Source organism: Chroicocephalus ridibundus, chromosome 10 (genome assembly GCF_963924245.1).
Source record: "Chroicocephalus ridibundus chromosome 10, bChrRid1.1, whole genome shotgun sequence".
Taxonomy (NCBI): Eukaryota; Metazoa; Chordata; class Aves; order Charadriiformes; family Laridae; genus Chroicocephalus; species Chroicocephalus ridibundus.
In genome coordinates, this window is record NC_086293.1 from 2,959,076 (window position 1) to 2,985,696 (window position 26,621).

General features: G+C 36.8%; 1 protein-coding gene across 4 annotated transcripts in view; it reads right to left on the bottom strand.

Annotated features, from left to right (window-relative positions):
* The window catches only part of PPARG (peroxisome proliferator activated receptor gamma), a 58,005-nt gene that overhangs the window by 15,042 nt on the left and 16,342 nt on the right, over positions 1–26,621 (bottom strand). For all 4 annotated transcript variants that reach the window (XM_063347886.1, XM_063347888.1, XM_063347887.1 and 1 more), the window contains 3 exons: positions 8,742–8,969; positions 7,301–7,470; positions 6,241–6,379 (listed from right to left, as the gene is read on the bottom strand). In XM_063347886.1, coding sequence (XP_063203956.1) covers positions 6,241–6,379; positions 7,301–7,470; positions 8,742–8,961 — 529 coding nt within the window. In that variant the 5' untranslated portion in view covers positions 8,962–8,969. The remainder of the gene's footprint in view (positions 1–6,240; positions 6,380–7,300; positions 7,471–8,741; positions 8,970–26,621) is intronic.

Genomic DNA, 26,621 nt, shown 5'->3' on the forward strand with positions numbered 1-26,621 from the left:
GTAGGAACCACCGTTCTGCCTTGTATTGTTTTGGGCAAATCACCATATGGATCTCAGATTCTTTATTTGTTTAGAAATAAAATACTCACATGCCTTGCAGGAATAAATTCCTAAATAGTTCAACAGAAGTTAATGTAGCAAGTGCTATAAAATGGTACCAAAAGAATTAAGGAACGAGAAAGAAGGTTGTGCAGGGAATAAAAAAGCCAGAAGAGGCCGAGTTCTTCATGGCAACTCTATGTGGATGCAGTATGGAAGGAACAGGTCATGTACCTTGTCCTGTGATCTCCCAATTGCTGCGCACCAAGGTGAGGCAGGCTGCAAACCTCCTCCTTTTACACCTAGGTACTTACTATCCAAGCCACTGTTTATTCATGAGGGGACCAACTTGGAAAATATTTCAAATGAGCCATCAAGAACAGGACTGATTTATCAGATGATATTTCAGTAAACAGAATTTATTTTATTTTATGAAAACAGAACAGAACAAAAGAGCATCAAAACAAAAAACAGAAGGAAGAAATAAAGGTTTGCATTTTGGCCTTAGGAGGAAATAGCCAACAAATTCAACTCCTCCTCAACACCTCTTTTTTGAGGAAGAATTTGCAAACTGAAGAGCAAAGTGAAATCCAGCAAGACTTCTCAGACTATTACAGTGGACTTGTTAATCTGGGAAGAAAGCAAGGCAAATATTAGCCTCATATAAAGGACTGTTACCAGACTGGTAACAAACATCTCGCTAGAAGCTCATACCTGAGGGAACAGACTAGTGCTTGTTTTTTTCACATAAGTTTGCCAGAATTGAGGGGATAGATTCTTTTTTCAAACTTATGGCAGTTTTCGACATAAGCGTATCTATCTAGTGGTGCACTGATAGTGCCAGTATAAAACAGGCTTACTTTTAGTTGTGAGTATAAAACGGCAGCACGGTACGGATACTACATTTTCTAAGTATGCCCCTTATCCTATACCCCGATTCCTGTGCAGAGCCTCTTGTCTCCCGTCCAAGAGCCTCTTGGCAAATAAATTACAGTATTTGTGCTGGCAATTTGGTATTGCTAAACAACATATTGTTGATAGTTCTCTGTTAAAAGTTTACAACAGCACTGGCATAGAATTTATAATAAATGGTAACTTACATTGGGTTTATTTTTTTAATGGAAAATAAGATTGACGAAGGGTGTTCCAGAATCATGTTCCTGGTGTGCTCATCTATCCCCAAAAAAGCATACCAAATTACCTTTGCAAAGTAGGCATGTGTTACAAGCTCCAGTGCATCTAATATAAAATTGTTTCCATCTACTGTTAATAGTTCTAGAGTAGGTGCCTTCTTTAACTTATCATTTATGTTTATTTTGCTCGTGATGGTGATACTTATTTTCCTGAAAAGTGCTTTGAGATGTCTGCATGAAAAGTGCTATAAAACCCAAATATTTTTTATTACTTGTCTACTTTGCTTTGTTTCAGTACTCTTTCTTGTTGGAATCATAGCTCATTGTTTGTTTCCATGTGTTTGAGAATTTGTGATTAGTTTTATGAACACAAGCACCCTTACGTATAATCTATTTTGGAGTTAAAGCCCAAAGGTGTGGAGGAAGACTATGTCACATGATACATGATTAAAGCTGCATAGGAATTTGCTATATATTTTTAAGGAATATTTGATATAGGTTCGGCATAGGGTCTCATGATGCTAATTTTCCTATGAAGATCAGATTCCTGGTTTCTTTTTAAAAAGAGATTCTTTTAAATTCCTTTTGTGTAAATTAAAGAGGAAAAAACCCCCCACAAACAGCAAAATAAATAAGCACTACTGCCAAAGGTAACATTGAATTATATACAAGCCTGTTAAAATGCCGAGATTACTTTGAAAGAAAATTAGCACATGTGTTGTTATACGGCAAACTGGGTTATAAGCATTGCCTTCTGTTCTTGAACACTTGCATGCTGCATTCGGAATTGAGTTAGATCACTCCTAGAACAGAAAGCTATTGCAGCAATGCCAAACGAGTCCAAACTCCCCGTTATTATCAAAGAAGGCACCAGCTGATTAGCTAATCAAAGCAGTATAGCGGGGTTATCTCTTACTGGCCTAAAACACCCCTGGTTGGTTTAACCACCTGCTGGAGCGGGATTGCCAGCTATCGGATCACAGCGCTTCAGCAAAACAGCCACTAATAGTCCCAGAGTTTGCGCTTAGCAGATAGGACCAGGTCTCCTAAATACTTCACTAAGGATGGAAATGAGATCTTACGGGTTTTCGTATTATATAAAATCTTAGGGTGTATCTTGTTGCCTACCATCACAGTTATCAGACTTTTACATAAAATAATCTGGCAATAATGAAATCCCTCAGGAATCTCATATATTTTCTCATGTTTAGAGTTTGAAAACTGTGCTTGAGGTAAAGTTCATTATGCACCTGTATTTTTGTACGGATTGTACGTTTATTAGCAGTCTGTCAGTCTTGCATGTGTTTCTTTCCAAAAGTGTGGTTTCAGGATGGATTGGTAGCATTCGATTTTTCATGATCCACTTTTAAACACTGTCCCTATTTCATGAAAATATTTGTCTTGGAAGATTTCTGATGCTATTCAGGAATTATGAGAATAAAGTTTCCTAAATAAGGTGATCAGGGACCCAAAAATATACTTTAAATATAACAATTTGTTAAGAACATAAGGAGTTGTGAATAAAACATTCCTATCTTGTAATTTCATAGGCAAAAGGATAGTTTTCAAATTTTTTTTTTAATGTTTAGAATATATTTTTTAAGTATTATATTAGTTGCAGCAGATTCTGTTCAATGTTTATTAGCATTGCAGGCAAAGTTTGGGGCAAAATTCAGTTTTGTGGTACTAGCCTAGTAGCTTCCTTTTGGAGAAGTCATTGTCATTTTCAGGGGACTGAGACAAAAGTCGGGAAGAGATCAGGCACCAGAGGGCTTAGAGAAGGAATTTGGAAAGTGGGATTTTGGGTGAGAGGAGAAGTAGGAAGGATTGGTGATATTTACAGAGGTTAGAGTGGAAAACGGGGAGTTCACAGGCTGGATAAGCGTTCACAGCATTTCTGGTGGTTGAGGAAAATTTAAAGGATAGGCGGCATGATCTCCCTCCCCATCCTTCCCGTGACCCTGCCTTCATCTTCTGTTTCCCTGGACCACTTATCCTCCTTGCTACTCTATCTTCTCTCTCCTCCGTCTACCAGCACAGCAGGCGCAGCTTCCTTATCTCCTGGCTGCCTGGGAAGTGGATCAAGGCAGGATCTGCAGGGGCAGGAAGGGCAGGGAGAAGCAAGCGTGCTGCTAGAAGAGATCTGGCAATATGGCATGCTGCTCACGCTGCAAGGGTGGAAGGGGTTCAGGTGGCAATTTCTTTCACAGTAATAGACGATTGTGCAAGTCTGGGCACGTGCCTGCAGCTGGAGCGTATGATGTCTCTTCCTTTCCTTGGGCAGTTATTTATTTACCTGCATTTACATTATTCTCCAAACGTCAGTGATAAAAAACCAATAATGAATATAGTAAGACACTACATGCTGGATTATATTCTTTGCCTTTCTGTGGAAAAACTAGAATATTTATCCTTACACCACATTTTAAGGCTTGGAGAAGTCACTACAATTGCTTATAGGCTATTCCATATAGCACTCTACTCTTCTGATTGTCTTGATTGTTTCTGAGCATAAATGAGTCCCCAGATAGACTATAAACATGGTTTCTTACACCAGAAAGCGCAAGATAGAGCCAGGGCGGATACCTGACTCGGTTTACGGGGAGGCATGTGCCCAGGTTGAGCAATTCACTGCTCCCAGAACTGATAATAAAGACATATTGCCCATGTGTGCTCTTTTTCCCATTACAGCTGTTGGTTTTATATAAATAGTACTTCTGGTAGAAGAGAAAAAATTAATGAAGTTTCTGAAATAAAAGAACCAAGCTTCTGCTTAGTGGTACTTCAGAATACAATCTGAGCAGTTAAGGGTTAAACACAGAGTAGCACTGTGGCTAGAGAAGGAAAGGAAAACAATATTCAAAGCATGAGAACACTACTGTCTTTTTTAACCTTCAGCCAAGTGGTATGTAGCGTTTATACGTGAAAAAATGTGGCAGTATCTCCTTACATGCCCCATTTTTTTAAGCGCCCTATTCATTTTGCAATAATACATCTATGCAAAGATAGTCATAGATTGGGACGCCCAGGCACAAATAATCCACATTCTGATTCCAAGCATTTAAAATTCAGATAATTTCACTAGCCAAATAGATGTACTTTAATCTGTAGATGTAACATAAAAACACGTCTTGGTGTCATTGACAACATCCAGTGTTGCATTTCTGCATGCTTCTTTATAAAGGCCTGTGTCTTCAAAGGCAAAATTTAGTTCATTTTTATAAATTTATTTGTTTATAAATGATGGAGTAATGAGGGGGGTGTTTCATGAAATGTAATGCGACCAAAGTGGGAAAAAAAGGCAAATGTAGAAGCCAACACTTGAATATAAAAACTACTAAGACCCTGTTAGGTGAACTCATGGGGAGAGCAAATGAAAGCGTTCCTTCAAGCCCTGGGACAGATGGCTTTGCCCTTTCCCCCTGCTCTCTGTGCCTCCCCTGGACACCCAAACCATGACCCCTGCTGGTGCCACAGCTTCTGCCTTGGCAGAGACTGAACAGGAAAAAATGGCAGGTGAAATGTTACTTTAAAAAATATTTCTTGGGCCTTTATGTTACTAAGCCAGAGAGAACGGTCTTGGCCTTCCTCTTCTGATAGAGCTGCACATGGTTCCCATTGACATAATTGGAAGCCGTGTTGCTAGGTTATGAGAGAATTTGGCATGCACCTTGAAAATAATAATAATAAAACCTCCTGAATTACTATAAAAATACCCACAGTAGCATTTCAAAATTAGATTTATTTTTAAGTGTTACTGTTGCATCCCAGGAACTTGAAAACCATATTTTCTATTAGCAAAACATTTCCCATAGCAATTTACATTCACTGCATGTATTAACTTCGCAAACCACAGTTAAGCTTTCCTCCTGGGGACAGTACACTCATTTTTTTGCACTGAAAATAATGAAAGTTCTAAAAAAAACCGCAGAGAAATTATTTTCCCAGTCATGTTTGCAATTCTTTACCCTTAGAATTACATAAGTCTCTATGTTATGACATTTAATTCCTGTTTTCACTCAACTTTGCCAAAGCAAGGCAGCAAAGAATCTTCATTATGTCTTTCTGTCCAAACATTCGTAAGTAAGTATTTCCACATGAATTGATATGTTAATTTTAAAGTTCTGAGGGACTTTCTTCTCAATTCAGGAGAGCGGTGTCTTCATATGCATAATGCTATCTGCTTACCTACTGTAGAGGAGGCAATCACAGACCCATCCACAGTTGCAAACACCTCTGCAATCTAAGACTCGGACATACTGGCAATGGAAGCACTGCTTACAGGTCAGGCATGGGAAGGGATATGCACCTCTGGAGGGAGGAGGGCTCAGACAGCGCGTGCCACACAGGAATCACAGCTAGACACACTATACGATGAGAGGCTGACGGCTGAACGAGCATGCTAAGAAACACTACACTCCTACTTACCACACATTGGAAGCTATGCCCAGATGTGGCTATCCTAGGAAGGAGGAGGACAGGGTTTTTTTAAAACAGTACAGGGTCTGGCCCATTCACTTAAAGTATGTCATGTTCTAGCATGAGGAAGTGGTAACTTAGCGATGCTAACAATCCTCGATAAGTGTCCTATGCATCAAATTCAAGTTGTTATTATTCACAAACTTTCAGCAAAGTCTCTAGTCCATTTTTCATAACTAAGTTTTCCACTTACAGGAAAGGGATATTGAGTTACACTGTGCAAAACAGTCTTGTCAGAAAATAAGACAATGAACTGAAAAATAACAATTACACTAGGAATGTGTTCGGGAAGAACAACCAACAGTGTAATGAGCAAGAATGATGGAGAGTAAAACCGACTCCTATGTTATATTGTGTATTATATCAATAAGTGCAGATCTCTACCGATCTGATTTTTATATTGAAAGTAATCTCCAATCAGCCTCCTAAACCCAGGCAATCTCTCCGATACATATTTCTAAACTGCCTCGTATAAAGAAATAGAAGACAACTCTAGATGTTAAAGCAGCACATTCAGTAGTCATATTAATGCATCGTGTTATTTTTCAGATGAAATATGATTGTTTTAAAATATGCTTTGTGCACTTACCATTATGTGACATTCCAACAGCGAGGCATTTCTGAAATCTGCAGTATTGACATTTATTTCTGCTTTTCTTATGGATGCGGCAATTAAGATCACACCTGTCATAAATTAGCTTTAATCTGATTGTTCTTCGAAAAAAGCCCTGGAGTAAACATAAAAGCACATAAAAGGATGTAAGAAGCTGCCCGTGTCATTGCCTCACGTCTCTATACATACAAAGCACCTTTCTGTATACACGCTGAACTGAACTTTGTTTTTGAGAGATTTGCTAAGGAAGGCAGGCTCGTGCGATCGTACTGTCTGCTCAGCACCGGGCTCCTCTTCTCAGCGTAGTAGCATTTCCAACCGCGCTTGATAGAGGGATGGAAATCTCAAAGAGCTGGGGAAGCTCATGGGAAGCAATGGGGTTTGAAGGACAGGAGGGCCGTAAGTTGGGAACTCTACAGACACGCTGAGCACGAAGAACACTATGCCAGAGGAAGTGAACTTCCACTTGTTCCATCACTCATGGGGCAGTTTGTTATAAAGTGAACGTGATATTTTAAAAATTTAAAGTTTGCTACCAATGTAGAAAAATTTTTATAAATCACAACAAACCAAAAATTTTGCCGACAGCAGTTTGGTCTCAAGTAAATAAAAAAGGTTATGGGTTATCTGTGTAAATTTTCTTTCCCAACTAAGTTTTTTTTTAATGCTATTTAAAATATTTATTTTCCTTTTTGAGCCTAAGTACTTAAAGGGAATTTAGATTCTTTCATCTGTTCTATTTCTTTGTTTTTGCAAAGTGCTGAACTAATTTTGCAGGAATGAAATATAATTGCATAACTGACAAAAGTAGAAGAAATGCAGAAAACACTCAAATAGATCAGTAGCATAATAAAAAAAGCTAATTATATTTTAAAAATCTTGCACGTATTAAGCCATAAAGTATATGCAGTACATGTAGAACGATTTAAAGACCTGAACCTTTTTTTAAAAAGCACGGATGTCTTATTTTACCAAGTCATTATTCAGATTAAAATAATATCAAATCTTCCGGAAAAATATGTTTGTGACAACTTACCTTACAACCCTCACACGCGTGCACACCATAATGAAATCCAGAGGCCTTGTCCCCGCAGACACGGCATTCGATAGCCATAAGGGAGTTGGAAGACTCCTCATGAGGTTTATTGTACAACTGAACTTTTTCTGAAAAATAGGGTGGGGACGGAGGCTCCAATTTGATTGCACCTGTGTATAGAGAAGATTTAAATGATAAACTCAAAGTGTAATGCACCATAGAGAAGAAGCAGCAAGGCTGGGATCTTTAAATCAACCATTACTGGTCAGAGAAGAAAGCTGTGACATTTGAGGCGCTACCAGTACATCAGATCACATCTCCAGAGCGACGTAACAGACACAGTATTACAATAAGGTGAATGGTTTTCTTCTCCAGACTGGCTGCACTGTACAAAATATAAAGTTTTCTTTCCCATACAAACTAGGTATCAAAGTAAAGACAAAGAGGATTTATCCTACGTAAACTACTGTACTCTCTGGCTTGTGATTAAAGTGTTATGGACATTTCTAATTAAACAACAACAACAACAAAATTATTAGCTGGAAAAATGTCTTTGAAATTTTTTCATAAGTAACCCAGTGGTACATGGCACCTGCTTCGCTGTACAACCAAAATTAAATACCACAATTTTCCCAGGAAGAATTCTCTGAAAGAATTCCTGTACAGATTGCTACCAACAAAAGTGACGTCAGGTCTAAGTAGGCTAAGCGCATCTTTAAAGAGTTCCAGGTACAGCAACCTCACATTCCTGCTTGAGCAGAAATGAAGTAACAACTTATTCAAGAATAGGTCACTTCCTTTCTTAAAAGGAGAGTTCTGTGTACTTTTTTTTTTTTTTTTTACTGTAACTGGCGAAAGAGCAGCATTTTTCATAGTATATAAATATTACTAGCCCAGAAAGCTCCAAGGTGATGCCTGCATTAGGAACGCTGATACCAACGCTGGGACTCAGATGTAGCCAATATTTCTACTCCATCAGTTTCTTAGGCTCTTTGGAATTTGAAAACTACACATATTAATAATTAATATGCTATGTATGCTGGGGCATTTTTTAACATCCAGGATATTTATTCTGGATTGTGTGCATAGAGCTTCAGAGGACAATTTACACACAAGATGCATGAATAGGAGACTGGAGGTTTCAGAAACAAGTGGTGACGTTCATGTGTCTAATAAAAAGTGTTCAATGTCATTTTAGACACTTTATGATACCTTGCCTAATCTCCAACTGCTGCTCTGGAAGGGTGAAGGTCTGCTATATGTATTCTGTCTTTTCTATCTGCCCTGCAAGAATATCTTGTGGACATTTCTGATGACACAGGATACCAGAATTTGAACATCTGAATACTTCTAAAACCTTTTGCTGATAGTACACTTCCCAGAGAGTGAAGCAAATACGAACATGAAGGAAATATTAAAAAGAAAATAATTCAAAGCATACTTTGGCAATCCTGGAGCTTGATATCATATTTATAATCAATGCTCGTCTGATCAGCTCTTGCAAGAGGAATATCTTCATAGTGCGGTGACGAAATGCTTGAAAAATCAACAGTGGTAAATGGCTTTATGTCAAAGGAATGCGTATGATCATCCATCGCAGACAGATCCACTGGACTAATTCCAAAATTAATGGGCCAAAACGGCATTTCTGTGTCAACCATTGTAATCCCTGAAAACAAAAAAAGAAACAGGCATTTAAAAAGAAGCTAGTTGCAGCTAGTAATGAGTTCAGGCACAAGCTGAGGTCCTTTTGTCTCATGTCCAAAGGGTTAAGATGTAAACTCGTAATCAAGTGTAGGTTTTAGGGGATTGTTTAGGCCCCACCTATCATTTGGCTTGAGTTTGTCAGCATATAAGGCTGTACAGTAACATTGCATGGATAACACTGTGCAGTTAACCCTGCTTTGAGGTTCCTCTTAGGAAGATTCTGACGTCTCGAGTCGTAAGAGCAAATGGGATTTGCTGGCACCCAGGGCTCAGGCAAACCTTAGAACAGAATCGTGGCTGTCTTCAGTGTGCTGTCAGCCTGAAGTGGTCTGATCTGTGCTTCAGAAGGCAGCAGAGACAACTAGTGGGCTCACAGAACAAGGGTTACATGAATGATTGACAAAAATATTTGGGAAAAATACCCATCTAAATCATTATGAATGGCCAGATGAAATCCAATTGTGTTTTGATACTATATTTTATAGAATGTTTATGTGCTTTAGTAAGCATGCAAGTCTTTAGAAAAAAACAACAACAAACCAATGATGTGAAATTAAAGCGGCATAACTGGAAAAAAAGTAACTTTTTAAATTTTTTTTAAACAGACAGGTAACACTGACTTTAATGGCATCTCTCAATAGCATGCATACGAATAGAAGTCTTCCACAATTAATTTTTAAGTTTTGCAAATTCTAATCATCATTCTTCCCAAATGCCTGAAAATCTTAAAGATTTTTATTTTACAAAAAAAAAAAAAAAAAGGCAGTTGGTATTAAATAGTGGTTTTTTTTCCTCCAAATAACTCAATACTCAAGTATGTCAAAAGTTTTATCCCAGAGTCTTAAACCCAGGGCTCAAGGAAACGTAATTTATGACTTTCCAAATGCTATATGTATTTACTTAGATCTTGAAAGTAGTAAACAAATAAAAAGCTTCAATCTGCAAAAATCTTCACAAATCCAGTGAATTTAGATTGAGATATAAAACGTTTTTCTGAGTCCTCTTTTGACAGTTAGCTGAACCAAGATCCTTGATTTAGACATATTTCAACTATGAAAAAGTGTGTAAGTAACAGCAAGTGTAAAACACTTACTGTTTTATAACTAGGTCTGACTTTAATTTTCCATGATTTATAAAAAGAACATTCTAATCTAAAAATAGATGTTATGGAACTAAAATAACGTGGTCACTTTGGCTGTTTAATTTGGACTTTAGACCCAATCAAGTAAGTAGCCTTTAACCTCTAGATAACAGGAACTTTGATTTGATCTGTTTTGAATCAAAACGACTCTGTCACGCTGTGAAAACTCTTGTTGCAAGATGAATATAATGGAATGACCTGCTCCATGATTTTGACATCATCCTTTGTTCTGACAGGCCCACAGGTAAGTAAAACAGTGACTCTCCTCCCCATCAGCTCTGCAGAAGTGCTAAGGTAAGGTCCCTTCCAACCCAACACATTCTATGATTCTAAGGTAGGAATGGCTAGAAATGGTTACTGTTCTCGTAACCTTTCCTCAGCAAACTCATCATCATCCTTCCACCATTAGGACTCACAGCACAACCCTTTAGTTCTTCTGCCTTGGACATGACAGCAAAGGTTGTAAGATATTTTTCTTATTCTTAAATTTCAGATAAGAAATTCTCACTGCAGTGGGAACAAAAGAGATGCTACCGTGTCCCACGCTGCACAACGTATGTGTTGCCCCTAGTAAAGCAAAAGGGCAACCTATAGCCCCTTCATACTGCCGCTCCTATTACTACATGACTGCTGAAGTAGAGTTGTGCAAAGCAAACGGTGTTCGAGGGTGAACTCTTGGCAAGGTTAGCCTAACGGTCAGCCAGCCACTACCTTCCCAATGCCTTCCGCCGTTGGATGGGATGTACAGCCTCGCGTTATCCTTAACCAAAGTAAGATCTGCCTCAAGTAAACAACAGAATTTCTAAGAGCCACAAGTGAAAATTATCTGGCGAAAGCACATTAGAGGCTGTCAGAGTAGCTTGCTGTTATATAGTATCTTCCAAATAGTCAATTTTTCTGTAAGCGTGAAGTCCAAATCCCTGGTCGTCAACACTGGAAACTGCCTTCCTTAAACGGATTTCCAAATAAAGCAATAAAATAGAATAGACTCCTTCTTAAGAGTCCATTTTTGTAATTAACCAGACACATCTTTAAAAAAATAAAATAAAATCAACAGACATCTAAAATTTAAACATTGGCTTATATTCCTTTAAGCACTGAGAGTTATGTCCACTTTGTACCTGGCGGGCTGCCTGAAGGGTGAAGGAGGAGGATGCCCACAGGAATGGTCCCAGTTATAGCCCAAGTTCATCCTGGGGAGTCCATAGGACTCGAAATGCGCGGGGGCACCCTTCAGGCTACTGTGTGGCCAAGAAACAAGTGCAGGTGACTGTCACGAGAGGGCAGGAGGACCTGTAGTGACAGCTGCCCTCGCACAGGCACCCCCTGCACTAGAGCAGCAGCCGAAGAGGCTTGAGTACATGCTTCAAGGCAAGCGCAAGTTTAAGGCACTCACTGAATAGAGATATAATTAAAAAATAGATCAGTGGCAACTGATTATTATACACAAAGCAGGTGTTAAAACTAAACAGTTTTCCTGCATCATCCATAAAAATGTTCTCACAATCTTGAGAACATTATCACTTTGTATTTTCAATTTAAAAGACTTCAGTTTGCAAACCACTGTGAGCTAAACAGCAAGTAAAAGCCAGTCCATATTTCACTTTATAACACAGCGAATGGCTGTGATGTTTTGGAGAATTTGGTTATGTATAATGTGATTAATTCTATGAAACTCCTGAATCATTATAACACTGTGCGTGTTATACCCCAGTTTAGAAAGACTCAGATGAGCGTTTAAGTCCAGAGGTCTGGCTTGCAAGGCACAATCTCCAAAAGCTGAGAGCGTATAGTAATTCCTTAGCAGCAATTTTCTCTTCTCACAGTCAGCACAGATAACTTGTTTCAGCACAATAACTTGTTTCAGCACTTGTCTACCAATAATGCCAGAGTAGTTTCATGGCAAAGGTATTTCCAGCCTAGAACTGTTTGGTTTAGATTTTTAGTAAGTTTTAGAAGAAGCAAAATAAAAATAAATAATAAATAAAAAGTAATCTGTTATTTTAACAACCACTTAACATGAGAGACTGTGTTCCATGCATGCTGCTTTTTTCTTACTAATTGTTTTTTTTTTCCTGTGCATCTGTTCGTATCACACACATTCTGCATGCTGGGAATAGAGGAAATAAAAATGCCAAGATTACACTAAAGAAACAAACCAGGGGATTGTGGGTGCACCTATCAGCTACTACAGGTCACAAAGTAATTCCATTTTATGCTACTCATATTTCTGCTCTAAGACAATAAAATCCGGAATCAGCAGCCATTTACAATTCTTTGAGCAAGAGCCTATAAACCCCACCCCTTGCAGAAGTTAACATCCCATGACTAGCAATCCCAGTTCTTCTCAACTTCAGGCAACTAAAAAGGCATTGCTAAATCCTTCCACTACAAAAAATGTCTGCTTTTAGTTTCAAAAAATCATTATGTTGTCTATATTATAATTGGATCTAACATGTCCACAAAGGTACCTGGCAATGATACTGTACATATACACACACAGAAGTGTGAATATCTCAAGTCTTCTGTTAAAGTATAAGGTTCTGACATGGTAAAATGCCTTAAGAAAGGATTTACTCAACACAAAAGAAAGGTTTGCATGTACTTATTTAACTACTTTCCTTCCACTGAAAACAGTTAACTTTGGCTATATTGTAAATCTAAATTGACAAGGCCTTAGCTCGGTACAATTTTCATGGACTTAATTTCCACTCCCAGTCTAGCCTGAGCCTAGGAGGGCTCCAGAACACAGACCATTTCATCTAACCACAGCTGAAACCATCTTGCCTCTCAGGCCTCGCAGCTGAGGACGCTACATCTCTTCTGAGGGCTGTAGCCTTCTCCCACAACAGCACCACAAGACGGGCCAAGACGGGTGTTTATATGTGTGTGTGTCTACGTGGGGAGAAATGGAGAACCTGTGGCTTCTACCTAATCTTGGCTTTCCTCATTGCTGTAGAAAATAAAGCAATTTCTGTGCTTTCCTAGCTGTAAGAACTATATTTCTGCTACTTACTATGACATCTGTGCAAAGAGGTGGTAAAGGATTGTTTTCTTACTATATTTCATGACAACAAAAGGACTAAAATATTTTACTTTCTCTCATCATGCATATATTTCTGATTTTTTTGGTTAAAAAAAAACCCCAGCAGCAATGTGACCTGGTATACAGATATGCCAATCAATAGCTGTTTTTCAAAGATGCCAGTAAATTCCAAGCTGCTAAAGGAATCTTGAAGACGTCAGTGTAATAGATTCTGTATTCTAAGAATATCTAAGGTCAAAACAATCACAAGACAGCTGTTTTGTGCTTCCTTTCTCTATTTCTGGATATTTCTGCATATAATAGCATTTCTTTATACAACAAAACAGCTAGGCATCAGTGATCCCACATTAATAATATTATGAACACTTCTGAATTATGAGAATTTTCAGGTTTTCTTAGGTTTTGGATATAAAAATCAAAGCATTTCATTACAGTTTTAAAGTTTGAATCTTCACATATGACTGATAAGTCTTAGTCAAATGATGGATATCCTGTTCAATTTAATAAAATCTGCTATTACACTGGAAACAAAACAAATTTTACTACTCAGTTTCAATTTATATTATAAATACTAAAATGAATAAAACCTTTTATGTGCTAGTTTAATTGTTGCAATATTGAAAGCTAAAATGTGAAAACTGTTCCTCTGTTTAATAGCTAGTTTACAAATATTTCTATTTGGCATGTAACTATACTTGATTTCTGCTGTGTATTTTGTCTTTTTTCCTCCTCATAAAAGATGAATGCCAACATTTCCCTCTCCAAAATAATATTTAATTGCAGTCTTCTCATGGCTTTTTACACTAAAAAACCCACCACCAAAACATCCAAAGCATAAGTCCAATCAACAGACTGCTCCAGGATTTTTTCATAAAAATCACACAGGCACATAAGAGATCCAGGTAATAAAAACATAAGTAACATTGGCTAAAAAGATTTTCATGTGCAAAAATCCTTCTCGGCCAGCAAAAGACTATGCAGAATAATAGCAGAGATGTTATTCACATAAAGTCAGATGCATACACTTTAACATTGAACCATTAAAAGACCAGAAATGAGAGAACGCTGTTGAGATAACATTAAACACTGAGATATGAAACTAGTTGTTATAACCCCCTTCTCCCGTGTTCAATCTCCTGTAGTCAACTGCTAACTATCTGTTGCCTACAAGGAAGTAAAAGAAGGCACATAAACTCGCCGGATGCACTTCTGTATGACTGTCAGCCATAGCGACTGCTAACCGTAAATTAATCTAGTACCGATTGTGAGAACTAGCGTATCATTAAGTTACTTCATTCAGTGGCAGTTCCAAATTGAATTGATTTCCAATTCCTAAGAAAGTTATCCAATGCATTTTTTATAGTAGGAAAACATAAAATATCACATAAGAGATTACCATGGTATGAAAAACATCTTGGATCACAAGCTACTCTTTACCATAAACACTACCTGTGCTCAGTTAACCTGAAAGGCCTGTTGCACTACATTCTAGACACGCTCTTTCCAGACAAAACTACCAAAATATGACCCTAGAGGTATTTAATGAAGCAATCAGAACATCCTCACCTCATACAAGTTACAGAAAATCAGAAGAAAAAAATATAGCTAAAGACTCTCAGCTTTGAAGCATTACTAAAATCAAGGCTACGGTGTAATTTTACTACATGGACACATATAAATATAGACAAATATATACACGATGTAAATATTGGTTTGTTGGTTTTTGTTTTTTAATTAAAATATATTTCATGGAATAGTTTGAATTTCACCTCATGGATAAATGCGTTAGAGTTTGCCAAGTAAAATCATAAGCAAGTGCTGCAGAACCTAATGGGACTTTGTGAATTTATTTAATTAAAGCAGGCTCAGACCATATCTGAAATAATGTCATATATAAGTTGGTTAAGATCACACAACCATTCCTAGCTTTTAAGAAAAATTTAGAGATGGTGAAAGGTCAGCTTGATATCCCCATATACTTAAGACGAAAAACTTAAGCCAAACAATAAAATGTTTTATGTGGGCCTTGCAACAATACGTCTACCCGAAATGACAGAACCACATCCACTGAATTAAAGACTTCCATTGATCTTTTAGAAGAGAATGCCACAAAAGGACTATAAGAAGAGAAAGGACAGCCTTGTGATAAAACAATTGCGTCCCACTTGCAATAACTCAGTTCTTTCATTGCCTCTGACACAGAAATTCTATGTGGCAATGGAGAAGTAGTTCTAGCCAACATTTTCATCAGTGCTGTTTTCAGATCCTAAATGGGAAGCATAGGGTCTGGTGATACGCTGTGTTCAGAAAGTGATTACTGTGTCTCTGGAAGGTGCAGATGGTCATCAGTTCTAGTACAACTTGGAAAAATGGGATCACCTTGTCCTATTCATTTTTCTTCTCGATATTTAGAGAAAATTGCCTCATCCTACTGCATTTACTTTTTGCTGGAGAAAAAGAGAAAAGATGCTACTACTTAGACTTTTGTCTCAGTTCTCCCCTTGTCCAGTGAAAGATGATATACTTTTCCCCCCCCCATTCCCTGTGTTATCGTTAAAATAGCAATCTTCAGCATACTTCAGGGACTCTACACATATTCCTGATTATGTATGTACAATGAGGCTTTAAGCTTAGTTTATCTTCTTCAGTCATGAAAATGATTTCTTTTTCATTCATAGTATCTGACATTTTAACATGTCTAACAGACAACATTTACATAAAATAAAGGTAATTTGGTTTTGGATAAACCAGAGTATGTGTATTTTTTCTTTTGTATGTTGCAAACAATGACTCAAAGCTCTTGGACATAGTCCATTTAATACATGAAAACAACCACTGCGTGGTCTGCAGGTTAACTCCACCACCCACTCCGTAAGGAAGGACCCCTACTACTTTGTGTTCTGTTGCTGCAGAGTCAGCAGAGGGAGCACAACATAACTAAAAAAACCCTCTTTCCAAGAACTCTGCTGACACAATCAGTGATGCTTTTAAACAAACAAACAAGCAAAAAAGTACACAAAAAGAGCCTTGTTGGCTGATACCCCTGGTTCAGTGTTTGACGAAAATCACAAAGGCTTTTTTTGCCAAACTCTGTGAGCGTCCAACTGCATCAAGAAAAACAAAGTAGCAGCAGAAATCTATAAAGACTGGCTTTAAAAATCTGATTCTAGAATTTTGTATTGTTATGTTTGCATTACCAAGAGGCAGAGAAAAAAAAAAAAAGGATTTTTTCCTTTTATCCATGGACATATTCAAAACATTGGTATAATTCAGGGCAGAAATTGTTTCATTTATGTGATGATGCGTGCACTGAACAGCAATATATTGGTAGGACTTAAAACAGTTATCCAAAGCAGTCTTTTCCCAAGCAAATTACACATCAGAAACCACTATGATTGCGGGAAAAGGACCCAGGCTTACTTAGGCAACTGACAGAATAAGTATTGACAAATTATTGTATTATAAATTCAGACTATTTTTGAAAACTCAGTGTTGCCTTTCAGCATTCCTACCCTAGAGATGTGTACTGTAGCAGGAACCAAGGTACCTCTGCATGCACCTTGGACTCAAGCACACTCCCGCTTGTACCACTGTCTCTGCAGACCTCCCATTTTTCAAGTATGGATTTATCAAAAATATTTACAGGAATGAAAAATTGAACTCACTGCAGAACGAAAGAACAAAACTTTTATGGATTAGTTTCAATTCGAGAACTCTAAACTAAAGCTCCCCACTCCCCTTAGTTCACCTGCAGTAACAAAGAAAATACCTAGTGTCCACTAGCACATGTTGAGTGTCAAAAGCAGCTCCATGACTCCTAGTGAAGTAGGAAGTTCATAGATGATTCAGTGCACTGCTGTTAGCGTCAGCCCTGACTCCAAGCACACCACCAAGACAACGGATGACATTTTCTTCTCTGTTCCTCAGATCCAACCCTCAAGCCATCTAAACATGCCCCAAAATGAACATGTCCATGAGGAAAGATACCTGACAATACCAAAAAGATGCAACATAGACAAGATACTTTTGAAACAACAGGAATAAGCATTCCATATAAGAACAAGCCTAGTGGTTCTAGCCAAAATTATTTTGTTCTGTCTTTACACAGAGGAGGAAGGATGTATCCCCACCATGGCAGGGTGCAGCCAACAAGCACATCTCACGGTTAATCATTGAGTGGGAGGGGTATGAGCTTATGAAAGTCTCCTTTTACAGGCTGCTGTACTAACCTGCAGAACCAGCACAGGACCAAAATTCTGATAACAACAACAACAAAAAAGCAATAAGCTGCGGCTGAGTGGAATGTTAAGGGTGTGACAGATACTGCCAGCAACACCTAGAAACACTGCCACCAGATGCAAGTTTGTGTCGCATCTCCGCAATGCAAACCGCGGCGAAGTGCTGAAGAGTAGACGGCTTAAGAACCAAGCTGAGAAATCCAAGTGATGCTCTGTGCAAGGGCTGCAGAGAACAGTGGCACTGAGATCCCTCAAAAAAACAAATAAAAAGTCAACCCATTCATCCTCTCAGAAAGGCTGCACAGTAAAACATCAGAAGAAACTTGAGAAACGGTGTAAATCCAAACACTTGAAAAGGCCAAAAGCAAGGAACTCATAAATCAGTAGGAAGTGTATTTTATTCCTATAACTGAATTATAACTACAAGCTGTGATCACTAAAAGCACAGTCCATAAAATTTACTACAATATTTAGGACGTAGCTGCTAATAGAAACAGAAAAAAGAAGCCCATGCAGGGAATAATAAAGCTATTTAATTTAAAATATAATTTCTATTCTGTGCCTATGGAGTTCACACAAAATGGTAAATGGCCTGGGTTCTTATTCGAAATAGCAACATTTTATACCCTTGCAGCAACATAAACCATTGTAAATATAAATGCAAATGAGAAACAAGCTCAAAAATGCCACAGGCTACTCAGAAATGCTACAAATTCTACCATCCTATTTTAATTACTTAAAGTAGGGTTTATTGCATTCTGATACTGGATAGGTATTAATGAAATTTTAAGTTATTTCAGGATATAAAATTAATCAATTGCAAGGCTGTGCTCAAATAATAGCTTAAATAGAAACTGAGAATAGTGGACAATAGAAGGCAGCTGCATAAGAAATAGTGATTTATTTATCTGAAAAACTTCACAGACAGAGTGATAGTTCAGATTGAAGAGGAACAGCACTTCGAAATCACAGAGAACATAACTACAATATTCTGGAAATGACCCGGAGTTGGGCTCCCAGTGGTGAAAGACAGACTACGATAGAAATGAAAGTGTTCTGCTACTGTCCCAAGACTGACAGAACACTGAGCTGCAGAGATAATCTCTGCCCTCTTCATTCACATTCAAAGTTTGTGGGAAAGGACCCTCTAACTGTTCCTAGAAATACTTGAGCAGAAAACCAGCAGTTTTCTAGTTACAGGCAACTGCAATCTGTGCTTTGTGAGGTGCCATATATTGAAACTGAAATCAATCCTGATGAAAGACTTATCTTCCAATGCTTTTTGTTCAAAAAAGTCTTAAAAACACCTCCCAATCTTCAAAATAGAAATGATTTCATTCCATTTAACAACAACAAAAAAAATCTGAAAAATAAGGTATCATCTGATTGGTAATATAAAAATCAGAATAAATGTCTACAGAATTCTAATGGGCACAGATACTTACAATATTTACAATATGCGTACTTGCATTAGTAGAGCTCAAATCGGGATCATTTTGGTTTTGAGGGATTTGGGGAAACCAGAAACAAACAACACATCTCTAACTTGCACTGGCAATATTGTAAAACTATCTCATGATATAAAATGTAGGCGTTACTCTCTATGAATCATTGGGATTTAAAAAAAGATACTGATAGATAGGCAATGAATCACATTCAATTTTGTAATCAGAAAAAGCTGGCGTCTTGAGAGAGACCTTTGCCCCCTTTGGCAAAGTGGAATAACTAAATGTGCCAAGCTACTAAGGAGTAGGCCTTCTCTTGTCATGCAAGACTGAAGGAAGTCATCGATTTTAAAATATACAAAACCATGCTGTGTTGTGTACAAGATAGCAAAGCTTTATCAACTAGAAAGTCACAATACAATACAATTGAGAAAACATTCACATTCTCAGAGCTGTGCTTGGCTCCAAGACTCAATGTACCTCTCATAACCGGCATTTGTTTATTCTGGGCAGAATTCATATTACTCAGATCTAGTGAAAGTTTTACTAACTACAGGAAATTCATATAATTCAAAAACTTCATATTTGTGCAACTTAACCAACACTATTTTTTAATTATTTTTTTTTGCTACTGACTCAATATGAGAGAACAATCTGCTTCCAGATTCTGTGAAATTGCTGTGCTAAATACGGTGACTAAGACAGCGTTCCAGAAATCTCTCCATATATCCAAAAGATGTACCATAAGATAATACAATATTTAATTCATTTAAAAATTAAATGTTACATCATATAATAGACATAAACTCTTTTTATTAACAGTTACAAAAATAGAAACTACCAAGGAGTTAAGAACTCGTTTCATTCTCTAAGTTTTCAGTCAGAGGTGTAAGTTCAGTACATGCCATTAGAAAGATTTTAAGAGAAAATTCCACGTTCAGAAGTTTCATATGCAGACTTATGCATAACTTGACTGTGCTTTCAGACGTCAAACTTGTTCTGAAGGCGATAGAAAGTTTTATAGCTTCAATTGAAATTCAGGGCTTAGGCTACAGTTAAACAAAGCTGTTATTTAGATGCTTTATTTTGAATAAAGTATTATTGCTAGTGGTATTTAAACACCTGCTTAAAGTTAAGCACTTTTAAAAGCTCAGTTTCTGGCTAAGGGAGGACTTCTTTAGCTAGGGTATATTATTACATTACATATCATAGACATGTATACACACAAATAAATCAATGGATGTGGTAATACAGATTCATAAGAAATTATGTTCTCGTAAAATTACATACTTTCTATATAAAATTGCTGTTTCTCACTAACCACAGTGACAATACTGTGCCCAGAGTTAATAAAATAAAACACAGCTTCCATGAAACACTAGTTGCAATGTTTAGCCAGATGCCTACTGTATGTTTACATGGGGAACAGCACTGTCCCAAAGTATTGGAGTACAGCAGAAATGCTATCTAGTGAATTTAGACTCTGCTCACGCATGATTCGTTATAGGAAAATTTGCAAATTCCTCTGTGGCTCCATAGGCCTTTGTGAGATTATCAAAGATTTAAGCATGTAGTATGGCAAAATATACAGGAAGAGATGTGTAAGCACTGCAGCTATTTACAAGACAATCTTATGCTCCATTGTTTATTTAGTTTCATTAGGTCATCATCACTGTGTCTTTTAATGTATTTTAATATACTAATCATGGACTCTATTCCTTAAAAATGGTGCTTACTCAATAATTGTCAACTAAGGTACCAATTCAGCATGAAATTTTAGACTAGATGTACTTCATTATGGTATTCAAATCTGAATACAAAGTTTGTATTTTTTTTTTTGAAATGTTAATAACTTTAATAGTAAATGTTGCACATTATGTGCACAATATCCAGTTAATTTTTTTCTTCTAAGACATCTTAGGCACAATACATTTTATACTAACACTGAGGAATTTTTATAATATTAATACTTAAAAAGCCACATAAAGCTTTCTCAATCCACATAGTAGTAGTACAGAATTTATTGAGATCTTTTTATGGATGCATAATACTGTTGGTAAGAAGCCTGGGATTTTTTTCTTTCCTCGGACTCTGTCATGTCAGTGCTTTTTAACATTCAGAAGACAGGCAACTTAAGTGTTGTTTCCAAGAGATGAGCTAATAAGGCATACAACTCTAACGGGGTAAAATATACTCATTAATATCCTAAACGCCGTTCCCTGCCATGGCAGGATACTGAATACTCCCACAGGAAGAGGAGGAGGAGGAACAAATGCAACATGAGTTTAAACTCATTCCTTGAATTAAATCCCACTTTTCAAGTTTTTCCTGGCAGTCAATATGTTGCAAATTATCCATAAAAATGCTTCTCTCGTATCAGGATGGGCCGTTTTCATCACAACGCTGTCATCTTCTAAAATACTAAAAACGTAAAATGTATTTTTATACAGTAAGGCTATACACAGGGCCCATACAATTTGATTTAGCACTATTTTTTATTTAGTATCTCTTTTTAACCTGTTGAACAACCGCTAAGCCCTTAAAGCCAAAAAGCACTGCGTCGCAAAACTCATTCATTACTGTAGACATGCTTAGCTCTATTTCTGTATTAAATACAGAAAATATCTTAGCATGACAGGGAACACGCTTTCCTGCATATGATTTTTCTTGCATATAATTATGTATAATTTCTGATATATGCCAAGTATAAGATAGTACTCTCTGTATATATGCAGGTACAGCCATTCCGTGATGTCAAGCTAGTTCAAACACATCAAAGCTTGAGAAAGCAGAGAAATAGTACCAGAGAGGGCTTAACATTTAGCATTGTCCTTTTCCAGATGATCCCTAAATTAATCTATCAGAAAAATACGTGCAGATTTTGTGTGGAATACGGCTATTTACACACTGTTACTGCAGTGTATTTTCATTAGCTGCTGAAACTCTTCTGTCAGACATTTCTAAGCTTGGAAGGGTACTCCCAGCGATACACACACCACTTCAAAGCACAACGTTGCCCAACACAGAGCTGAAGGACCCTGCTCTGCTCCATCGTAATTGTTGCCACGCTGCTCTGACAAGATAAACAGGAGGCAAAAGAAAACTGGGTACCCCACTTGGATTATATATAACAGCAGGCTTTGTACCAGCCTACAGTAAGAACACTCCACAAAAATAATTTAATAATAAAGGCACATGAACTTCTGTACACCTGTGATCTGTTGCACAAATGTATCTCTTTCATCTTTTAAATTAGCCAAAAAAAATTAACCTCCTCAACTGTAGGAACTAAGAAGCATATAACCTGCTCAGCCACTTTTTAGCAATAGAGCAATCTCTTGTCATCTGACTACTGTACTTTTGACCCTCCAAAATATTCCCAACTAAAATATGTTGACATGTTTTTACATGTGATTCAATAATTATTGTTCTCAATAGTGTAGGATACTTATCACTTATTTAGATCAATGTTCTTTGCATCTCATGTTCTCCATCTCTCTAAATATTAATTTTTCCAGATGATAGCTTTAAAACTACCCCATCAAGGTGACTTCAGGCTGCCTACACAAGGAGTGTAGAACCAGGTCAGAAGTAGGGTAAGCTTGATTTTGTAACCGAAATTGCAACATTGTGCAACACCGTCAGAAGTATTTAATGAACATCAGTAAATTAATTATGAATTGTGCTCTAAATTTAAGTTACCTTGAACAGTTTCCCTTCTGAATCTTCTATTGGGCTACAGGACAAGCGCATCAAGAAAATCTTCCCCACTCTTGGTTTTTTTGGATCAGTATAAAATTCAACATAATATAATATTCCAGAAGAAAAAATAGGTGAAAACTTGCTGAAGGAAAGTTAGCACTGAAACCTGGCTATCATAAAAGCTAGATATAAAATATTAATTTTAAAGCCTGCCAATGACTAAATAATAGCAATATGAGACAAAGAATACTAAACTATCCGCTATAACTCATTTATGTCATTTCCATTCCTACCACCTAATACTAATAAATCAAACTCCCTTTACCACTCAAAAAGAAAATATCATAATACATGCATTCAGATAATGGATGATAAGGGTAACAGTATATAATAATTTAAAAAAAGGTACAAGCTTAGTTATTTAAGCCTTCTGTCGCCCATCCCTCAGTAGTTTTCTGAGAAGAGGCCCCCCATCACATATTTTTCTGAGAACATGACACCAGCCTCTGGGAGCAGCACGGAATTTGACGGAGATATTTAACTCTCTTCCAAATGTACTTTTCAAGGGAAAAAAACCCCAAGATGTCATTCTCTCAAAGATATAGAAGTAACTTGTTAAAAATATGATGGGTAAGTGCTGTGTAAACCTGAATGAAAAGATGAATACTCTCCTTGCTGCCCTTTGATAAGAAAAAGTAGACAAAATATCTGTGGGGAAAGAACATGATTTCATCTTTTATTTCCTTTCAAAATCATTAATGCACTTTGAAAAGAACTTAAATATAACCTGGATAATGATACATTAATGCAAAATTCTACCAAGTCCTGACTTTGTTATTAATGCATAAACTTACTGTATTTTCTACTAAAAGATGTGGCAAGGCTTGGATTTTAAAATGTGGATGAAAACCAGAAGGAAAGAATTCCTTTAATCTTATTTTCTGTTGGGTTATTCTTCCTCTATTTTATGGAATATGTCTACTACGACTTGGCACTACTTTTGTCAAACTTTCTATTTTGAAGTAAAAGTTTTTTCAATGCGTCCATTGAAATTGCCGTCTTTCCCCATGAAGGAATAAACAGTTTTACCTGCCAAGGATATGGAAAATTATTTCACGCAACTCATTTGTCTCTTCATGTGAAGTGTATGTCACTCCTGCATTTCCTGTAAGCGTCATTCATCCAGAAAGCAAGGTATATTTATATTAATGTTTGAGCAAACATATATGCCTGGCAATTTTAGCAGTTCCATGTCTTTTGCTACTGTTCTTTGCTTCTGCAATAAACTAACATTTTAAAAATTGAGTTTGATGTTATTCCTCAGTTATTAATCTTGGTGATCTTTAACCCACAGTGTCCACGCATAGCGCATCTCACTCTTGTCACACACTTGGATACTCAGTCAGCAGCTTTGGTCTGCAGAGTGACTAACTGTACAAATCATTCTATTAAAAGAAGATGGAAACTGGGGCTGCTATTTTTGACAATAAATTTTCAAGAGTTAAAATGACATCATTTTAGGACACCAAATAGAAAGTAGAGTATCCACAGCTAAGAACAATTTACTGTTAGGAAAAAGTTATTAATGTATACTTTCAGAATTTTTTTACCTTTAACAACTAATGCTGAACAAATGCTTTGACAACTAATGCTAAACAGTGATTTTTGACAATTTTTTTGTTTTCAGCTATAAAGAATCTACCAATGCTTGATTAAATCAGTAAAGACTCTGACTGCACTTTGTATTCTGCACATAAATATTGTGAAGAGCATGGAGTGTCTATTAGCTCTGAGCTAGAAAATCTCTGTGCCCCAGTACCCTACGTTCGTACGGATTTCAGAGTCTATGAAGCTCTGTGTATGAGACTGACAATTGCCTAGAGAGAGATCCCAGTTCATGTAAACTTGCCTGTTTTCTTTAAATATATGAACTGCTGTTCCATTTCTATCTTTGACAGCATTTGCTAGTTTCAATTGAGGAGAAAAGTGCATAATCAAGTTCTAACGCTGTCTCAGTAAGATTAATAATTATAGGGTTATGCAACATTAACAATAGCGGTACGAGCAAGGCAGCTATGTTAAATTTTAACAGCATTAAAAATGAGGGGAAGAAAGAGATTGAGAAAATTTCAGTTCCCTTCTCTGTCATGTGTTCTTGTCGTCGTCTTGTTTTTTCTATATTTAAAATACTTAAAGAATTTCTTCTGCAAGTAATCTAAGAGAACAGCTAACAGCAAATCTTTCAGTTTCATGTCATGATAAATAGATGTGCACACCACAACTCAAGGCAAAAACATGTATTTAAATACTTACATTTATAACTAACTTCTTGCATATTTTTCTAGAACATTTACTGAGTAATTCAGTATACTGAAAAACATCATACTAATTAACTTTCTGGAAAGTGTTATTTTGAATAATTACATGCAACTATATTTCTTTAATCTAGATATGCATGTCATTTTTCACATACAAACCACAAATTCTATGCTGGCATTTTGCCCGTATACTCTGGGATATTTGATAACTTAGTTGTTTTATTTTTAAATCAGCTATTCGTCTTTAATTTGGACAGAATACCAATAGTTAACTTTGCAACAAATTATATTGTCATACCCCATTATTCTTTTAAGGAGATTCTTTTTCTAGACAAGCAAGTTTAGTGTGAGGAACTAAAAGTTATTACTGTGACTTTTTATAACCCCTCCAGCAGGCTTGTGAACAGCTAAATATCATGTGGCTCTGATATATACTGAGTATTAGTTACTGTGACTTTTGACTGGTCTAATTATTTTTTTAATTGCTAAGCAAAAATTGTTTGCAAGTGCTGAATTTGAAGCATGATTACAAGACAGATGGTCAATATCTTCAAAGATTCACTTGATTTAAAAGGAATCATATTAAAATACTATTGAGATTATCACAAAAAATAAATTCTTAAGGGACATCTGGATCACATCCAGTGCAGTGTACTGTAATAGAGCTGACTATCAGGGTAAGACCCTTCTTGCATTTGCAGTGCATGCAAAACTCCCACTGACTCTAATCCAAAAGATCAGAAGGGGTCTTCAATAGCAGACTGCTTCTCACACCCTATGCTTCCTGTCCTTTGTGTAACAAGGTGTCAACATCTGTTTTAAACCTTATTACTACACCCTCTACAAAAGAAGAAATTATTTTGCAGCAGCTTAGGTGACCCTTTGCCAACAGGGATATACTTGGTTTAGAGAGATATGACAAGGATAAAAATAAGGACAACTGTAATCTAATTCCATTACACCCATCTAAACTGGAAGAGCTTGGGAATTTAGAACGTGGTTTTGATCTCTCACCTTCAACTTTCTATTATCAATATATCACCTCACAATAGGTTAAATACCAAACTATTTGCAAATCAGAAACTGGTTTCCATTGGTTTACAAGAAGACAGTATTCATCTCATAGCTTTATACAGGCACACCCTACCAATGTAAAGGATAGGCTTGTAAAATGTGTCTGGCATACTACAGAAACCTAATACAATTAGACAATGGTCTCCCCTGTATTTTGAGGATCCCTAAACTGTTTATGGTAACTGGTACCAGACTCAGTTCATTGTTTGGAACTATGGAATATTTTGTATACCTCTACATAGTACGCTCAATGACTCAGACAAGACAATTTGGAGTCGAATACTGGCTCCTTTAAAACCGACTGTAAAATTTCTATCAGTTTACCTAATTTACCTTTTGTGGAACGATGACAATGGCATGTGTTTTTGAACAGGAATTCTGCACCTCTCGGTCAATATCTGAATATAACATATTCAAAATCTCTGCTAACACAAGCATACGTACCATACTAAGCAGTCTCGCAAACTGAACCTCCTTCTTCCTCAGACATTCTGAGGAAATCATTGGTCTATGACTAGGTTAAGGAAAAGAGTAGAAACTATTGATACTGAGATCACAATAATACATAAACTGATCAATAAATAGCTTCCTCTCAAGATCTACACCTCCATGAAAACAGAAAAAGTTGCTGATTCCATTATGTTTGTCAG